At 48.8% G+C, this 18,629-nt stretch overlaps 1 protein-coding gene across 1 annotated transcript in view; it reads left to right on the top strand.

Moving 5' to 3' along the window:
* The first annotated feature begins 333 nt into the window (after window positions 1–333).
* Tnfrsf8 (TNF receptor superfamily member 8) overlaps window positions 334–18,629 on the top strand; it is a 49,306-nt gene continuing 31,010 nt past the window's right edge. The window contains exons 1-4 of the mRNA XM_021201089.2: window positions 334–469; window positions 11,938–12,025; window positions 16,150–16,266; window positions 18,201–18,344. Coding sequence (XP_021056748.1) covers window positions 407–469; window positions 11,938–12,025; window positions 16,150–16,266; window positions 18,201–18,344 — 412 coding nt within the window. The 5' untranslated portion in view covers window positions 334–406. The remainder of the gene's footprint in view (window positions 470–11,937; window positions 12,026–16,149; window positions 16,267–18,200; window positions 18,345–18,629) is intronic.

The following is an 18,629-nucleotide window of genomic DNA, read 5'->3' as shown; positions in this document are numbered from 1 at the left end:
AAAGAATCCTGATGATGTGGGCTTAGAATCTCACCCTTCCTTGGGGTGGAGAATGGGGCTAGAGGCCTCAGGATTCTGTACCTCTCAGATTCCTGTACCTTTAGAGCTGAGCCGGCTTCCCGGTTCCTCTTCAAATCCGGGGCGGATCATTCAAAACGCAGGGGAGCCCCCTGCGTGCGTGCGCTGTGGCTAGTCCTGAGTCATCTCTGCACGTGGTGGCCCCTTCTCTCTTAGGCTTCACAGGCAAGCAGATCGCTGCATCACAGGTGGTAAGAGAGTGGGGGAGGGATGGATTAGGGCTGAACCCGAAGAAGGCGAGGAAGGCGCAGTCACATTAGAAGTGATTTCACCGCGGAGAGTCAGGGTGCCGGCAGGTGGCCAGGCGCTGGAGAGTCGGGAAGCCAAGATGAGGGCCCTACTCACCGCAGCGGGGTTGCTGTTCCTGGGGATGCTTCAGGCCTTCCCAAAGGTAAGGGAATGACAGTAGCCCCCGGACAGTGTGCGAGAGCCGTGGCTAGAGGAAAGGAGGACAAGTCAACCTCTCACCTTATTCCCCTAGTCAAACTAGAGTGAGGGGACACAGAAGGCAACTAAAATATGCAAGCGTACACAGGTGGGTGGATAACTGAAGGGTAAAGCTTTTCTCTTCACAAACGCAGGTAGTAGAGAGTTGGGAACAGTTTGCGCCGTCATTAGCCAGGAGTTGAACCGGGAGCAAGAGAAAGCTGTTCCTGTTCTGTTCCTGCTGGCCCAGAGGGGGTCCTGGATAGAGAAACCTGCGTATGCCGTTGTTTTGCCAGAGGATGATGTCGGGTTGTTTGTGCATCCGTAGGCTGGAAGGGCTGAGGAAAGAGGAGGGGGTGAATGAGAGCAAAGATGAGGGTCTGGCCAGCTGGTGGTGTGGGTGGGGTGCCCTGGAGCAAGCACATTGTGGATATTTGTCCCTGGAGCAAGTCAGTGCTGTCTCTGGTTCTATAGTTGAAAGCCCCAGAAATAAGTCTGGTTAATGAGTTAGGAAAACTGAGCAGTTCCTAGGGGCCAATGCCACACTAGGCATTAGTGTGTGGGAAGGAGACAGGACTCTGAAGAGCCACTCAGATAATCTTCTTTATGGAACCTAGGGTCTACATGGAGGGAAAAGGTACGTGGCTGAATGGAAGCTGGGGGAGGGGAGACAAGGGACAGCAGCAGGTGTGAAGACAACGGAGGGGGCCAGCAGCTGGCAGGAGAGGGAAGGTGTCCCTTCCATCTCCGGTGGGCAGTGTGACACCTGTCCTGCAGAGGGCAGAAGTGAGCAGAGGAGCCGTCCTACCCTACCTACATCATCCCCATGCTGGAAGCCCTCATCCCCTCATCCGGGAAGGTAAGAGTTTGGAGCAACAAGGTCTCTGGAAGATGAAGGGAAAAGTGGGATGTGAAAGTGGGGAGGTTTGGCTTCTTTTCTCCTTCTAAGTGGAAGCACCTTTTGATCAGAGCATGGCACATTCTTATGTGACTATGTAGGTTAAGGGACATCTTAGGGAGTTGGTTCTCTCCTTTGACCCTGTGGGTTCCAGGAATAGAACTCAGTTCATCAGGTTTGGCAGCTAGTGCCTTTACCCACAGAACCATCTCACAGCCTGTGAAAACATGTTTTACAATTAAAGCAGTGTACTTAATACTACCTGGAATGTGTGAAAATGCCCCCAAACAAAATGTATAAATGTTATGATAGAGCAAATTGTTTTATACCAATATCTTCTAAGCTGTAAGTATGTTCTTCTTTTACTGCTATTTACAGCATCTATAAAAGCATATCTGTATTTGGATCACTTTTATAGAAATATATAGGGGTTTCTCTTTTTATTTATTTGTTTAGATTAATTAATTATTTTTCGAGACAGGGTTTCTCTATGTAGCCCTGGTTGTCCTGAGATTCACTCCGTAGAGCAGGATGGCCTTGAAATCACAGAGGTCATCCTCCTGTCTCTGTCTCCTGAGTGCTGAGATTAAAGGCATGTACCACCAACTGCTTTTTTTTTTTTTTTTGACAAGGTCTCACGTAGCTCAGGTTGGCTTCCAGTTTGCTATGTAGCCAAGGATGACCTTGAACTGGTCCTTCTCCCTTCACTTCCTGGTTGCTTAGATTGCTGATATGCACTACCATATGCCATGTATGCAGTGTATAAGATTGAGCTCGGGGCTTTGGGTGTGCTAGACAAGCACTCTACCAACTGGCACACACACTCAGTTTGTCTGTGTTTTTGTTTTGAGATAGGGTCTGTGTCACTCAGAAGCTTTTACAGTGTCCACAGTGGGTCTTCACATCCCCGGTGCATGAGCAGTGAGATTCCCACCAGTGTCTTCTGGTTTGTTTTTATGAGCTGGAGTCTCACTAGGTAGTCCCAGTTAGCCTGGAACTTGCTGTGTAGACCAGTCTGACCTTGAACTGACCCGCTCCGCCAGCTTCTGCCTCCCGAGTGCGGAGAGTAAAGGCGCGAGCCACCACGTGGCCCCAGCACTGTCTTTTGTATGTTTGCTGTCTGGGGAGGAAGAGAGGCTCTTTCCTAGAGAAGAGGTAAGAGAATACTGGTGGCTGACAGAGCAGATGCGCACTGACATGAAATGACACCGCCTTGCAGTGTGCAAGACGATGTCTTTTCTCACAACAGTGTAAGACAGCAGCAGCTTCCCACATCCTAACCGACACTCGATCTTATCAATCTCTATTTTGTGGTCTTGAACGGACTGTATCCTTCTTATGTTAATTTGCATTTCCCAATGACTGTAAGCTGAACATCAAACCTCAAGTCTGTGGACCTTTCATGACAGAACTCGGGGTGTCTGTGGGGGAAGAGCTGCCTGCCCAGCAGGGGTCTCTAGTCAGGTCCTTCAAGACTTCTTCCACCTTTCCATTCCAGTTAAGGTTTGAAATCTTACTCAGAGTAGAACAGGATAAAATAATGACAGCAACAAACCTTTTTAAAGCTGGATGTAGTGGTGCACGACTTTAATTCCAGTACTCAGCAGGCGGTAGATGTGAGTTCAGGGCCAATTTAGTCTGCATTACCCAACACTATATAGAGAGACCCTGTCTCCAAAACAAAAACAAAGATTAGCCAAGCAAACAGACACACACCCTGCACACACAAAAAAATTATTTTAAAAAGCTGGTTACTACACACCCGGAATCCCAGCACTTGGAAGGCCGAGGTAAGGATGGTCAGAAGTCTAAAGATAGGGCCAGCAAGATGGCTCAGCAGGCAAAGGCACTTGCCACCAAGTCTGACATCCTGAATTTCATCCCCAAGAAAAGAACTAACTCTTGGGTTGTTCTCTGATCTCCACATGTAGGAGGTGGCTCATGCATGAGAATGCACGCATATGTGCGCATGCACACAAAATACATAGAATATAATTTTTCAAAAAAGTTTCAAGGTAGTCTGAGCTATATTGAAAGTTCCGGTCTTTAAAAAAAAAAAAATTGGGGNGGGGGGGAGAGGGGATCTGGGACTCAAGTTCTTTTTTTTCAATTTCTTCTGCTGCTTTTTTTCTCAGCTTTTGTCACTTTGTGATAAGCATGTTTTCCGAAAAAGAGACAGGCCTTGTTTTTGTAACATTATCTGGGACTCAGGTGGTGTACCGAGAGACAGAGTTTCCTCTGTTCCATTCTTTTCTTCCAGGCTCCCTGGGATGGTATAAGACCATGCCTTCTGGTGAATTCCGTGGGTTCAGAATTCCCCCGATGTCTTCCCGGGCATCCTGCCCTCGGCTCCAGCCTGATTTTCCTCCTCCAGCTCTGGCTTAACATTTTAAGGTTCCCGTAGGGGAATTCTCATGAATGAGTCTTTGCGGCATGCAGCTCTGCTAATGGGTTGTCACTGATGAAGCACGCCCAGTCATCTTGCACAGTAGGGCTAACTGTGGCGGGCTTGGTATTCAACAGAGGGCAAGAGCGCTTTCTTAGTTTCCTGTAGAAAAGTGACTTTCAGAACCATTCAAATCCTGCCTAGAGGCAAAGTTCCACAGGATGCCCCAGAAACAGAGGAGGGAACCAATATGGGAAGAGAGGGCAGGAGACTATAGCTTCTCTTAATTGAAGGCTGCCTTCCTCGATTGAGGTTCACCAGCAACAAGGGTTCCATGGCCAAGGCAGGGCAGCTGCATTACTCAGCTCGAGAGCAGTTCTGTTGAGACGAGGACAGCCCTTACTGGAACTTTCTGTGGTATCCACTCATATCTGACCAGAGTACTTCTTGAGTAGGAGTGATTCATTTCTAGGTCTGCACATACTGGCATCTGATACATCTCAGGACAGAAGGAAAGTGGTGGGACCCTGAGGCTGGAGATCATTGCACAGGCAGCGTAAGCCCAGGATGGACCTGTGTGGTTTCTGTTGAGCTGTGTCCTGACTTGGGGGTGGCTTATCTGTAGTTATCCAAGTAGAAGTGCCCAGCTAGACCTGCAGACCAGACGACATTTCAGAGAACATACCAGCTCTGTCTAAGGGAGGGAATCTGTCTTAGAGAAATTAGCAGAAGAGCCTGGCTCAAGAAGTGGTGACAAAAGGAGGTGGCACATATGGCCAGCCCAGAATGGGCAAGGGAGGGCACTGCAAGGAGGAGGCAAGGGAGGAGCCCAGTTGTATAGACTGCAGTGGGCTATGACCCTGCTCTCACTGGGCAACCTAATCAGATGTCACATCTGCCTTAATAACAGAAGCCATTGTTCCTAGCTATCAAGGAAGAGGCAAGCAACGACGGGGTTGTGAGGAATTTTGTTAGGCTCCTGGCTGAATGGTGGGAGAAGCCTGAGAAGACACAAGTGTTTGGGAGGAACATACAAGTTCTATTTTACCCAAGTTCAGGTCTTAGATGGGGTATTTAAGTATGCATGCTTCGAGAGAGTTCAGCCTGCAGACCTTGTGCTGCATTCTGGGCCAGCATCGAGGGGCATCAACTCTTCTCACTTAAGCTGCCCACAATAGCCTAAGGCTCCACATATCTTGATACCTTTCATCCTATTGATATTTTCCAGCCCAGGGGTAAGATCTCTCTTTCTTTCCATTTCTCTTTTACACAGATTTTATTTATTTCTATTTCACGGGCATTGGCATTGTGCCCGCACAGACATCTGTTTGAGGCTGTCAGAATATCTGGACCTGGAGTTTTCAAACAGTTATGAGCTGTCATGTGGTTGCTGGGAATTGAACTCAGGACCTCTGGAAGAGCAGCTGGTGCTCTTAACTGCTGAGCCACCTCTCCAGCCTGAGTACAATCATTCATTCAGCCTGGTGATGTTTTGTTAGATCCCTCTCACTGCTGTAATGAACTGCAACAAATTTGGTGGCCAAGAGTAACACCGGTGTATTTGGTGGCTCTAGGGAGTGGAGGGGAGCTGAAAGGAGGACATAGAACTGTGCTTCTGTTAAGCTCCAGGGAATCCTTATCCTTCCTAGTTGTCTCCTCCATCCTCAACTTCCCAAGGGTTCTGCCCCACCTGGCTGCATGGTCTAAAGACTGCAGTTGCATTGGGAATCATAGAATGGAGCAAAACTTACCAGGTTCCATGATAATTACATTGATCTCTTCTAATACCCGACAACTTCCTACCAGGTTCCTCCTCCCTAAGGTTAGTCTGGCCTTGAACTTCAAATCCTCCTCCTCCCACCTCCTGAGTTCTAGGATCACAGGCATGCGTCACTATCCCAAATATCTCTTTATTGTTACAGTTATTTATTTGTGCACATGTCTGTGTGAACATGCACACCAGGATGTGCATGTGGAGGTCAGAGGACAACTTGCAGGAGTTGGTTCTCTCATTCCACCGTCTGAGTCCTGGGGCTCGAAGTCTTCAAGTTTGGAGGCAAGCAGCTTTAACTACTGAGGATTTCACTAATGCGGAGATCATATGAACCCTGAAGTGGGAAATCCCTGAAGTGTCAGCTCTGTCTAATGTCACAAGCCCTTCCACTAAAGAACTTAGAGAGGAAGAGAAGGGATGTGTGTGAGGATTTGGCACTCCATTGCTGGCACTGCAGATGGGAGATGTGGCCTAGTGGTATGTACTTGTTATAGTAATTAAACACATGAGGCCGAGGGCTTCAAAGAGGTTTCATTTGGGGCTGACAAGATGGTTCAGGGGGTAAAAGTGTTTATCACAGGGGCCCGATGCCCTGGAGTTTGAGCCCCTGAACTCATGTAAGAACATCAATGTAGAAGCAGTATGCATCTGTAATTCTAAATGAGAAACGAGGTGGGGATAGGTGACTACATAGCAGAAACAATGAGGGACTCTGCTCCAAGATGGAAGGTGAAAGCAGGGAACTGATACCTGGATATATTGTCTTCTGACCTCCACAAGTGTGTTCTGTGTCATGTGTGTGATACACAGACATAGACACACACACACACACACACTCAGAGCACACAGACACAGACGCACACACACACACTCAGAGCACACAGACACAGACACACACACACACACTCAGAGCACACAGACACAGACACACACACACACAGACACACACACACGCAGAGGACACAGACACAGACATACACAGACACACACACACACACACACACACACACACGCAGAGCACACAGAAGAATCACCACCATCATCATTATCAACAACAACAGTATTTTAAATTTTTAGGAAAGAGGTTTATTTGACTCCTGATTGTGGGGCCTGGAGAGCCTAGACAGTGTGGTGCCCAGTGTCCTGTGACACAGGAACTCTCAGACCTGTGGTTTCAAAGATCCCTATGATAGGGGATGGAGAGCTGTTTCAGTGGTTAGCAGCGCCTGTTGCTCTTTGAGAGGACCAGGATTTGATTCCCAGCACCCACATGGTGGTTCATAACCATTCATAACTCAAATTCTAAGGGATCCAATGCCCTCTTCTAACCTCCATGGGCACCAAGCACACATGAGGTGCACATACTACATACAGACAAAATACTCACACATAAAATAAAATGAGCATATCTAAAGAAGAAAGAAAAAAAAAGCGCTTCTGGTGGTAGCCAGATCTCGTGGTACAAGCCTGTAATTCCAGCTACTCAAGAGACTGAAGCAGGAGGATCATAACGTGCCTGGAAATTTTAGTGAGACCTTCTAAATAAAAATAGAGGCACTAAGGCAGAGTGCTTGTCTAGTATGCACCAGGGAGCTGGTTCTTCTCGAGTACCGCAGAACACAAAGCCAAAAAAAAAACAAAGACCTTTCAGACCTGGAGAGATGGATCTGCTGCTAAAAGGTTTGATTCACAACCCCAAACAAAGGCCTTGCTGGTGTCTGTACTGTAAATGGGATTCAGGGACAGGGTAAGTATGAGGTCACCCCGAGAGAACAGGAAGGTGAGGAAGAACTGTTGGATTAGGGGAATAAAACTATAGTTTAGGCAGAGGCAGCTACAGGTAGCTTAGTCCCTTTGTGGGACTAGGAAAGCTAGGACCCTTTCCCCAACCCCCTCCCCTTGGGGCTCCCTTTGTGGGGCTCTGAGTGACAGGCTTCCATTGCTACCCTGGGCGTCCAGAAGATAGTGCCCCCTGCTGGCAGGTTGTGAACTTACACAGAATTTTAGAAAAGAGCCCTCAATTATATTCTGGTGCCATGGTTCTCTGTGTCTAGCTACTCGGAAGGCTGGGGCCTGAGAAACATTTCGTAACCAGCCTTGGCTACATAGCATGACCCAGTGACAGCAAAGCAAAGCCAAATAAACAGCCTGCATTCTCATTTACCAGTTATTCAAATGTTATCCGTTAGAGTGACCTCCCTCACATTCCTCAGCAGCCAATAATTCAGACACTGAGGTTGGTTGGTTGGTTGGTGCTGGGGCTTCAGCCCAGGACCTCATTCTAGGCAAGCATACTACCACTGAACTATATCCCCAATCCTCTACTGTCTCCCCGCCCTCCAAGTTCTTTTGAGATAAACTCTTACCCTATTTCCACCTTACTAGCCAGGTACCCAGGCTGGACTTGAATTTGTCTTGCCTCTATCTCCTGAGTGCTGGAACTATATGCACTGACTTAAAAACAAACAAACAAACAAACAAACTTTTGAGACAGTGTCTCAAGTATCCTATATACAGTTGAGGGAGACCTGACCCCTTAATCTTACAGCCTCTGCCTCCTGAGAAATGGATTCCAGGTATGTGCCAGCATGATTTGTTCTGAACTAACATTTTTATTATTATTTATGTAAGGCAACTGATGTGGGTGCTGGTGTTTTAAACTCTGTCCTTCCCTCATCATAGAGCAGCTAGGCACTCTTTAATTGCTGAGCCATCTCTTCAGTTTCTGTACTGACATTTAAAAATGGGTAAATTGTAGAAAGTCCCTTAATTTGGGCTCATGATTTGATACGGAGTATGGGGTGACGTGTTGTCCTTTCCAGTACACTGGACTTTTTAAAGATAACCTGTGGCTGAGATGGGGGAGGGGGAAAATGGAGACACGGTATAGTTCAAATCTCCAATTTGCATTTGGTTGCTGTGTGAGTTTAGGCAGACAGCTGTGCCTCTCTGGACTTCAGTTTCCTTATCTAAAAAGCAGGAGTTGGCTGAAAGTAGGGTGGATTTGGAGAAGTGACCATATACCTTCACCTGCCCAGGGTGGGACAGCAGGGATGTAAGCAGACAGATGACTCTCAGATGGCTCAGGGCCAGGGCAATGCTGTCTCAGGCAATTTAGTTCTCAGTGAGATGATGGGGCAGGCCAGGAGGGAAAACCCAGGGCGAGGACATAAAATTTTCCCATACTCTGAAGGCCCCACGGGGCTGAGTCCTCACAGCCCCGGTTAGCTCTGCCTCAGGTTTCTGTACACACGCAGGGAGGGGCCCACCAGGGAACTGCAGCTTGTGCTTCTGGGTTGCTACCTGGAGGGTCCTAGGAGCCCCCTACTCCCACCCCTGTGACTTAAGAAGTAAAAGCTTCTTCAAGGGATGTGCAGAGAGAGAGAGAGAGAGAGAGAGAGAGAGAGCCTGTGCCTCCCGACTGCGCTATGTGAGTATCTCAGTGTTTTTAGCCCCTGCAGTCAGAACCAGGTATCATACATACTAGGCAAGCACCCTACCACTCGGCTACAACCCAGCCCTAAACCTTAGGTTATATTTATCACTTCAAGTTAGCACAGTGACATGATTTCAGAAGTGTCAAAAAAAAAAAAAGTATAATTAGCACCCACACACCCACCTTCCAGCACCACTAAGCTTGGTGTAACTCTCTGAAGTTTCCACAAATACAACACCCCACCCTAACCCCATTTGCATCCCAGGCTGGCCTTGAATTCATATGTAGCCAAGGCTCGTGTGATGACGAATCTTGGTTCCATCCCTGACACATCTAGAAAGAGGGAAGATCAGTGGATGAATTGTCTTCCATTAGTTTGACCCATGGGCATATATGGGTGGGGCATTTTCATGTTGGCTAATGGATGCAGGAAGGCTCACTTGGGAGGTGCCATCCCTGAGCAAGTGGGTCTTGTCGGTATAAAGAAAAAAGCAGCCACTGTGAGCCTGGGGAAAAGCCAGTAAGCTGTACCTCCCCCATGGTCAATGTGTTCGTTTCTACCCTGACTTTTCCCAGTGATGGGCTTGTCTCCTAGGTTATTCTAGGTCCTGTCAAGTTGAAAATCAGTGTTAACTGTGACAAAGCTTGTGAGATGCTGGACGTGGGGAAATAAAAGGGGTGGGAGAGATGACCTGCGTCTTGCCAGAGCTCGGGGGCACTGGGCAGACAGACTCAGGAGATTGCCTCGGGACCCCACGGAACTGCAGCTGGATGGGCATCAGGCCATGTGAGGCCACCAAACTCTACTCTGGGGGATAGGGAAAGCGAAATCTCAGGGTTCTCTGTCTTAGATACCCCAGAACGCCCCTGGATGTCTCAGAAGAGCTGAGAACGAAGTGGGGGCCCCAGGGGCTGCTCAGTCAGCCCTGGGGCCGAAGGGAAAAGGGGGATGTGGGGGAGATGGCGCTGGCTGGGTGGTTCCTGCATGGGCAAGAGTCCTTGGTCCGGTCTGACAGCTGGAAATGCTGGGAGGCCTTCCTGCGGGAGATTAAACATGACTGTTTAGGGGAAGGCCTATTCCATTGCTCCAGCATGGCGGGTCTTGACAAACAGAGATGGTCCATGGTTTTAGAGCTTTATTGTAGAAAAGGAGAGCGAGAGAGAGAGAGAGAGAGAGAGAGAGAGAGAGAGAGAGAGAGAGAGAGAGAGAGTAAAGAAGCAGAGAGCAGCCATGACCACATGGAGAGAGGGGACAAAGGAGGAGGAGAAGGAGGGAGAGGTGAGAGTGAGAGAGGCAAGGGCCTTAGGTAACTGTGGGAGTGGAGTCTAGAATACCAGGAGCCTGGGACATTGCTTGTGTGACTGATAGCCACAAGATTGTGGAGTTGAGGGCTCCTGGTATCAGCAGCCTAATGTCTGGGAGCATAGTTTACAGTTCCACCCCTTGTAGAATTTTCTACTGGGTCTCCAGAGTAAGCTTCACTCAACCAGAACACAGACTGCCTTTCACGGTCCAACAAAAGCCCATCTCCCAGTGAGGCTTACAGCTGAAAGAACTCTAGGAAGCTGCCGGAGTTTATTCTCAATAACAAGTGAAGCCGGTATTATTCATGAAAGAAATGCAAAGAAACCATACCACAAGCTATCACTACACCCCCACCAAAGCTACTGCATCTTTTAAAATGCAGCATTGATACCTGACTTACATTGGCAACCATCATGCATTGGTTAGTGCCAACAACAATGTGGGACAGATGGCAACCTCGAACACTGCAGGTAAATGATCAGCGCAAGGGCTTGAAAAAAAGAAAAAAGAAAAAAGAAAGCACTGGATGGAGAACAAGGCTAGGAGTGTGGCTCAGTTGGTAGAGTGCTTGCCTATCATGCCTGGAGCCCTGGATTCCAGCCACAGCTTAAAACTGGGTGTAGTGGCACATGCCTAGAATCCCAGCACTTGGGAGGTAGGAGGACCAGGAGTTCAAGGTGATCCTTGGCTAATAGTTGAATTGAGGCCAGCCTGATCTATATGAAAGTCTGTCTAGAAAAGAAAGGTTGGGGGGGGGGGGGGGGNGGAAAGAAAGGAAGGAAATTAGATGATGGTCTATCAGAACTGTCACTTTTTTCACTATAGCTGTGTTTGGAAATCGCTACATAGGCTAGCACATGCCTTTAATCCTAGAACTCAGGTTCCATGGGGATCTGACACCCTCACACGGACATATATACAGGCCAAACACATTATTTTCTTTTTTGTTTTGTTTTGAGACAGGGCCGCAAGATATAGCCTTGGCTGTCCTGGCCTTGGACTCACAAAGATCAGCCTGTCTCTCTGCCTTCTAAGGGCTGAGAGTAAAGTACATGCCACAATGCCCCCCACTCCGGGGGTAGGGGGAGCCAGACTGAGCTGTTTGACCTATGTCAAATTCAAGAGCAGACAGAATGGATTAATAGACATAGCGATGGGTTCATGTTTTGTTTCCAGAGGGGGAATCTGAGTATGCTGGGTGTGGGCAAGGTCCTACCTGTGTCTCGGGATCTGGGCACTTTTCCAACTGGGTATGCAGGATTTCAGCTCATATAAAACTTTACCAGGTGCTTTTATTGCTGCAGTTGTCCCAGAGACATGGTGGGAGGCTTGTCAGTCCTCTGGAGGGGAACACGGTTGGGACCGGCTGCTGCTATGGCCGATAGCTTGAAGGTAGCTGAGAGAACTCACAGGGGTGACCTGTGAACCGAGGAGGGTATGGAGACTCATGGGTGTTCCATTTGCATCTAAGCTGCCATTGTTTCTGTGAGGAGATGAGGAGTCAGGAATTGCTCCTGATCTCTAGGACGGTAGGTCTCAGCCTTGACAGTGAGACGGACACCAAGCTGGGACTGCAGGGTATAATTAAGGATGGAAGTCTGGCCTTGTCTCACCAGCTTCTCTGACCCTCCAGGATCGACCACTCAAGACCACCTGTGCCGGAGACCTCAGCCACTACCCAGGGGAGGCTGCCAGGGACTGTTGTTACCAGTGCCCCTCGGGTGAGTATGGGATACCGAAGGCAGGAGGTAGAAGGCTTTAGTAGATGATAGTCATGGGGGAACGGGAGAAAAGCAAGGTTTGAGGAGGGATGGGTAGAAAGTAGCAAAGAGGATCATGGTCATGGTTAGCTACGGGTTTCCAAAGACCCTCTCTAATGTCACAAGGTCTGGGGAAGGGCAAGGCTGCCTGCTGGACAGGCTAGGTCTGCTGCTGCCACAAGGATGCGAGACCTTCTCTCCCTCTTCCTCCCTCATTTTATGAGTATTTTGCCTGGATTTATGTATTGTACGCATGCAAGCTCTTGCATAGATTAAAAGAGGGTGTCAGATTCCCCTGGAACTAGAGTTACAGGTGGTTATGAGCTGCCATCTGAGTGCTGGGGCTTGCATCTGGGTTCTCTTCCAAGGGAAGCAACGAGCCTGCTGTCCTATCTCAGCATCAGTCGAGCTGGGACTGCAGGACTATACTGCCTCACCCTGACCTTCACAGTTCTTGTCTGCTCCAAGCCAGCACATGTGTTCGTCCCAGGCTGCCCTGGGCTGCAACTTTCTGGGGGACAGAGCTTGCTTAACCACTGCTGGCTTCCTGGGATGCTCCCCCACCCCTAGTACAGTGTAAATCCTAGAAGAATTTCAGAAAATCCGTCTGGAACAATTTTCAGGCCTGAAGATTAGAAAAGGGGTTATGAGCCATTTTGATCCCCTGTGACTATGATCAAAAGTCTCAAGCACATGTGTGTGTGTGTGGGGGGGGTGTCACTGGTGGCTGGGGTATGAGGTACAGCTGTGGTGCCGTCTCTGAGATCCGGGAATAGATGTCTGCTTGAAAGTAACATTAGCTATGACAGTTGACGGTGGGAGGAAGTCTCTGTCACTGGCTCGGTGTAGCTGGCCCCTGCTTTTAGGGCAGTAAGGCATCAGAGGTAGGTCACCGTGTCTGGAGGGCTTCCTGTGGGTGAGAAGTAGTAGGCCCATGTACCCAATATTAATGCTTCCCAGGCACAATGTCTGGAGGTGGGTGCAGGCAGTACTGTACAAGGTCATTGGGGATGTGACTAGAGCTAGGTGGGATTCTTGGACAGCTGCTTAGCCCTGTGTTCTCTGATGGAGCAGTCTTGCACAGGTTACCAGATGAAGTATCTGAGAAAGAATTTAATAATGTCTATTCCCAAAAATGATTTAAAAAAAAAAATTTCTGCAGGCCTGGAGAGATGGCTCGGTGGTTCAGAGCACTTCCTGTTCTTCCAAAGAACCCAGGTCCAGCTCCCAACAACCTCATTAGGCAGCTCCAAGGGATCTGACACCTCTGAGGACACACACACACACACACACACACACACACGACATGCACTCATAAACACACATATACATACAGAAAACTATTTGAGCTGGGTGGTGGTGGAACAAGCCTTTAATCCCAGCCAGAGCCAAGTGGATCTCTGTGAGCTTGAAGCCAGCCTGATCTACAGAGTGAGTTCCAGGACAGCCAGGGCTACCCAGAGAAACCCTGTCTAAAAAAAGAAAGAAGAAAAAGTCAAACAAGAAGAACAAAATTAAATATTCTTGTGACGAGACTCGAGACTCTGATGACAACTTGACAGAATCCCATGTGGTCGAAGCTGCCTTTGAACTTTGTGGCAGCAAATGCTGGCCTTGAACTCCTGATCCTCTTGTTTCTCTCCCTCCCCCGGTGCTGGGATTAATTACAGGCCTGTGCCACCATACCCAGCTCCTCTTGGGTTCCTTCCCTCCCCCTACTTGTCTCCCAATCCAGCTCATTCTCCTCCCTGTTCCTCTCTGGGGTCCTTCAGACCATTGCTTTCCCCTAGTTAGAAACCGTAGGACCCAAGGACAAGGTTCTGGCCTGATTAGGTTTCTGCCCAGAGCTCTTCCTGGCTTACAGTCTGACCGGACCACCTTTCTGTAGCCTGCACTCCCTTTTTCACAGAGACCTACCCATCCCATGGGTTCAGGGCTCCTTTACCCATAGTGAGCTCCTAAACCTCTGTCTCCCCAAATTGAAGTTAAGAGTTTCATTGTGAATTGGGGGTGGGGGTGGGGCGTGTGAGCAATTCTAGTCCACAGTGGTCTCCTCCCACCCCCCACCCCCCATCCTCTCATCTATTCCCCCTCCTCATCTATTCCCTCCACCCACCCACCCTTCAATCCAATGGCAAGATCACTCTGGGAATAGGTCATTTCTTCCAGCCCCTCCCGTGTTTTCAGGCCTCTAGTCCTTTGGTGCGGCCTGTCTCCTTTACCACTGGGTGTCTCTTTCTGCTATCTCCATCCTATTGCAGCTCGGAGACACTACCTCTAGGAGCCTTCCTTTGCTGCAAGGGACTGGCTCCCTGCATTTCTATTCTGGTCAGTTTTTGCCCTTCTGCCCACAGAGAGGTGTGGCCACAGTGCTCTGACACTCTGAAGCCAAAGTTCAGAGAGAAAGACACTTGTGAGCGTGACCCCTAGGTCTTAGGCTTTCTCCACTTAGCAGCTGGGACTTACAGACAGGGCTGCTCCCTCCTCTCACCTCCTCTAAGGCTCAGTGCTGAAAGTGGCTGAGCACCTCAGGCCTACGAGGTGGGCGGGGCGTTTTGCTGGAGTTTTATTGACCCATGTGCTTCCGGACAAGCCACAGAGGAAAACCAAAAAAACCCCTTCTTCCGTGTTTTGGGGAAATTTCTGACATTTTGCCCGCTCTCTCAAATCAGCGCTCAGCTATGTGGCGGGGTTAGCACGTGGGTGGGCTGGTAGAGGAAGCTGGAAGACCTTTGAATTTGAGAGGCTGTGATGTCTTCTGATGTGTGTACTCACCTAGGAGGGGTGCCTTGCCACCTCCTGACAGCCACTCCCAGCTCTCTGCTGACATACCTGTGGTGACAACTCATTGCCTGCATCATAAAATGACCAACAGCACTATGGTTCAGGCCACTACAATGGAGGCCTGGTTCTTTCTCCACAGTAGTGCATGAACCCCATAGGAACCCAGAGAAGGAACTTGAACACGGTCCACAATCACCTGAGCTTAACCCTGAGCCCCTTCAGTCTTCCTTGGTGTTCTAGACTCCAGGCCTTGTTCAGGGTGAGGGATGGTGAAGGCCCTGGTATTGCTCTAGCTTCTATTTATGAGTCAGAAGAACATAGGTTCACCAAATATGATCCAGGCCCTGCAACAGGAGACTCAATGATGGCTGTCAACAGAGACAGCCGTCCTGAAGAGTGTGGGAATATGTCAGGTAGATAGATTTAGATACTGAAATTTAACTCCCAGTCGTGACTAAAGGAATATGCCACCAAGCCAGATTAAACCAATTTTAACCAGAAATTCAGTAGTAAAAGCCAGAGTATCCATCTTGAAAAACGCTCAAGGGATGGGGCTTATTGGTTGGTAATCTGATGGTCATGTGCCCATGTTGGGCCAATCACAATGGTGAGAAAGATAGCACGTTCTGATTGGTCTGTTGGAGTCACATGCCTATTTTGAGGCGATGATGGGGAAAAATGAAATGTTCTGATTAGCCCACCTCCGTCATGTGCTTAATCTGTGGTGAAACAGTGGGAAACATACGTGACTGAGCAAACATGACAGACTCTGGCAGGACAGACAGAGCCTGGCAGATATCATGTACCCCTTGCCTCGGTCATCATCCCGCATCTCCTGTCCTCTAAGTTTGGGAGGAAATTGCTGGGTGGTTCCAGGGCCTCTCAATCAGCCTGAGTCAGTATCTTCATGGTCTTAACTCCCCATAGTCCCCTCAGTTCCCTCAGAGAAACAGGACCTCTGCTGAGAGTGACAGCAAGCACTCAGCCTGTGCTTGCTGATCTTCAGCGACTCTTCACTCTTGTCCACTCTAGGAGAAACAGATCATATTGTTAGTGTTGCAATTGCCCATGGTTACAGATTGTCAGGCATCAGCCCAGGAATGCCAGATCTTCCCCATAACTGGCCACCATCGAGGTGACCACCATCGAGGTCCATGCCTCCATCCGTAACACAAGCATTATCTGATGCAACCGTGGTTTAAAGCAGAGATGAATGGGGCTTAGGTGTGAGAAATGGAGGGTGGAAGGCCAGCCTGTTACCAAGACGAGCTAGCCTAGAACTTCTCTGCTGCTTTCCCCAGGGTTGTCTCCAACACAGCCATGCCCACAGGGTCCTGCCCACTGCAGGAAGCAGTGCGCTTCTGACTACTACATCAATGAAGACGGGAGGTGCACAGCCTGCGTGACCTGTTTGCCAGGTGAGAACCCATTCTCTCTCCCTGGAACGCGTCTCTCGGGGGGGGGGGGAATCTGAGAGGCAGGAAGTATCAAGATCTGATCTCCTAGTGCCTCGGTTTACCTCTCTGGATTTGAAGATTGATATCAGCAGCCATCTTTTGCATCCATACTTTTCAGAAAGATACAGTGTGCTCCATGGAGGGAGAGTGGGCATCATCACAATGCCCCATGAAGGACCCTTTTCTTAACCCATTTCTAGAGTGAAGAATCTGAGGATTCATAATGTGAAGGGCCTCCCTGGAGCAGTCCGAGCAGTGCCCTGGCATCAAGAACTGCATTCTTTCTTAACAAAGAAGGTGATGCTTCCAGGAGAGTTCTTGAAATAGGTTCTTCTAATATTAATTCCTTGTGTTTAGTGATAGGGCCTGGCATTTTCTTTTGGTTTTATGTGGATGGTTAGGTTGAAAGATATGTTGAGATTGTTCTCGAAATCTAAAATCATATTTTATCAAAGCCTTCAGTGCCTTTTTAAAAATGTGTATTTTGTTTATTGCATGCTAAGATTTTTCTAAAGATTGTATTTTCTTCCTAAGTGTGTGTGCATGTGTGTGTCCTTCTGTCTCTATGTCCTGGGCACTGGGATCACAGGTGTGCACTGCCATGCCTAGTTTATACAATGCTGAGGATAGTACTCAGGACATTGATCATTTCTAGGCAAGCAGTACTCTTAGCTACTGAGCCATCTCTCCAAACCCCCACCCCATCCCCTCTTTTTAAACATGGGTTCTGGAGATGAAACTCAAGTCCTATGCTTTCATAGAAAGTGGTTTATCTCACAGCCATCTCCCTCAGAGGAGACCATTTAGTAGTCAGACTCCAATACAGAAGATGAACTAGTGTGGCTATGTATTACCAAGTTCATTCCTCACCCTGATTCAGATGGGATGCACATGGTGTGGGATTTGACCATGGACAGTGTATCTGTGCCCAGAACATGCAGTGCACTTCCTAAAACTCCTCATGCTTCTGTAGTTTATCTTTCCATCCTCCTCACTGTGGCAACCACTGATGGCTCTCCTGCCTCTACAGTTAAAACCTCAGTCTTGGGCTGGTGAGATGGCTCAGTGGGTAAGAGCACCTGACTGCTCTTCCAAAGGTCCTGAGTTCAAATCCCAGCAACCACATGGTGGCTCATAACCATCTGTAACAAGATCCAACGCCCTCTTCTGGAGTGTCTGAAGACAGCTACAGTGTACTTACATATAATAAATAAATAAATCTTAAAAAAAAAAAAACCTCAGTCTTGCTGGAGGTCCATGAAAATCACAGTGTGATGCCTTTTCAGAATGGCTTGTCACACAGTGACGTGTACTTCAGTTCTTTCCATATCCTGGGACATCATTATTTATGCACACATGTATGTGTGTGTGTGTGTGTGTGTGTGTGTGTGTGTGTGTGTATGTGTGTAGGCCAGCGGCTGATGTCAGGAGTCTTCCTCAGTCATTCTCCGACTTCCTTTTTGAGACAGAGACTCTCATGGAACTTGGAGCTCACTGACTCAGCTACACTGGCTGGCTAGCCAGCCCTAGGAGTCTTCCCCATTTCTGCAGCAGTCATATAGGGTCCTCTCAGTTCAGTTTTTTACATGGGTCCTGGGGATATAAACTCAGGACCTTCTGTTCTAAGAATAACTGCTTTTACCCACTGGCCCCACATTTATTTGTTTGTAATCTATGTAGTAGTGTACAGGCATATGGACTGGAGGTGAAGGTCACCCTCATGCTGCCCCTTTTATACACATCAGAACTGAGGAGAGGCACAGAGTGCCAGCCAGCTGGTCTGACAGAGGGTCATGTGGCATCTTACCTTCATCCTGGATGGTCCCTGTGTACACTGGATCCCCACCCTTTTGGCTTCCCTCTTCCCTTCCATGACCCCTCTCTGTGTCCCTCAGGCCTTGTGGAGAAGGCTCCGTGTTCCAGGAACTCTCCTCGAATCTGTGAGTGTCAGCCTGGCATGCACTGCTGCACGCCAGCGGTCAATTCCTGCGCCCGCTGCAAACCCCACTGTTCTAGAGAAGAGGTTGTCAAGTCCCCAGGTGAGTGTTCCTGCCCACAGCTCCTTAGTAGCTACTGCTATGCCCACCAGAGGCCCCCTAACCCTCCCACCACTGTAGGATAAACAGGTCGAAGCTTCTCTCCCCATGCTGTGATGTGTGCAGCATCCGTCAGGGGCTTCTGCTGCTCGCCCCGTGCTGTGATGTATGCAGCATCCGTCAGGGGCTTCTACTGCTCTCCCCATGCTGTGATGTGTGCAGCATCCGTCAGGGGTTTCTGCTGCTCTCCCCATGCTGTGATGTGTGCAGCATCCGTCAGGGGTTTCT

The sequence above is a fragment of the Mus pahari genome, chromosome 6 (assembly GCF_900095145.1).
Source record: "Mus pahari chromosome 6, PAHARI_EIJ_v1.1, whole genome shotgun sequence".
NCBI classification, from domain to species: Eukaryota; Metazoa; Chordata; class Mammalia; order Rodentia; family Muridae; genus Mus; species Mus pahari.
Note: the sequence above shows the minus strand (reverse complement) of the source record. Positions and strands in the feature narration are given on the sequence as shown.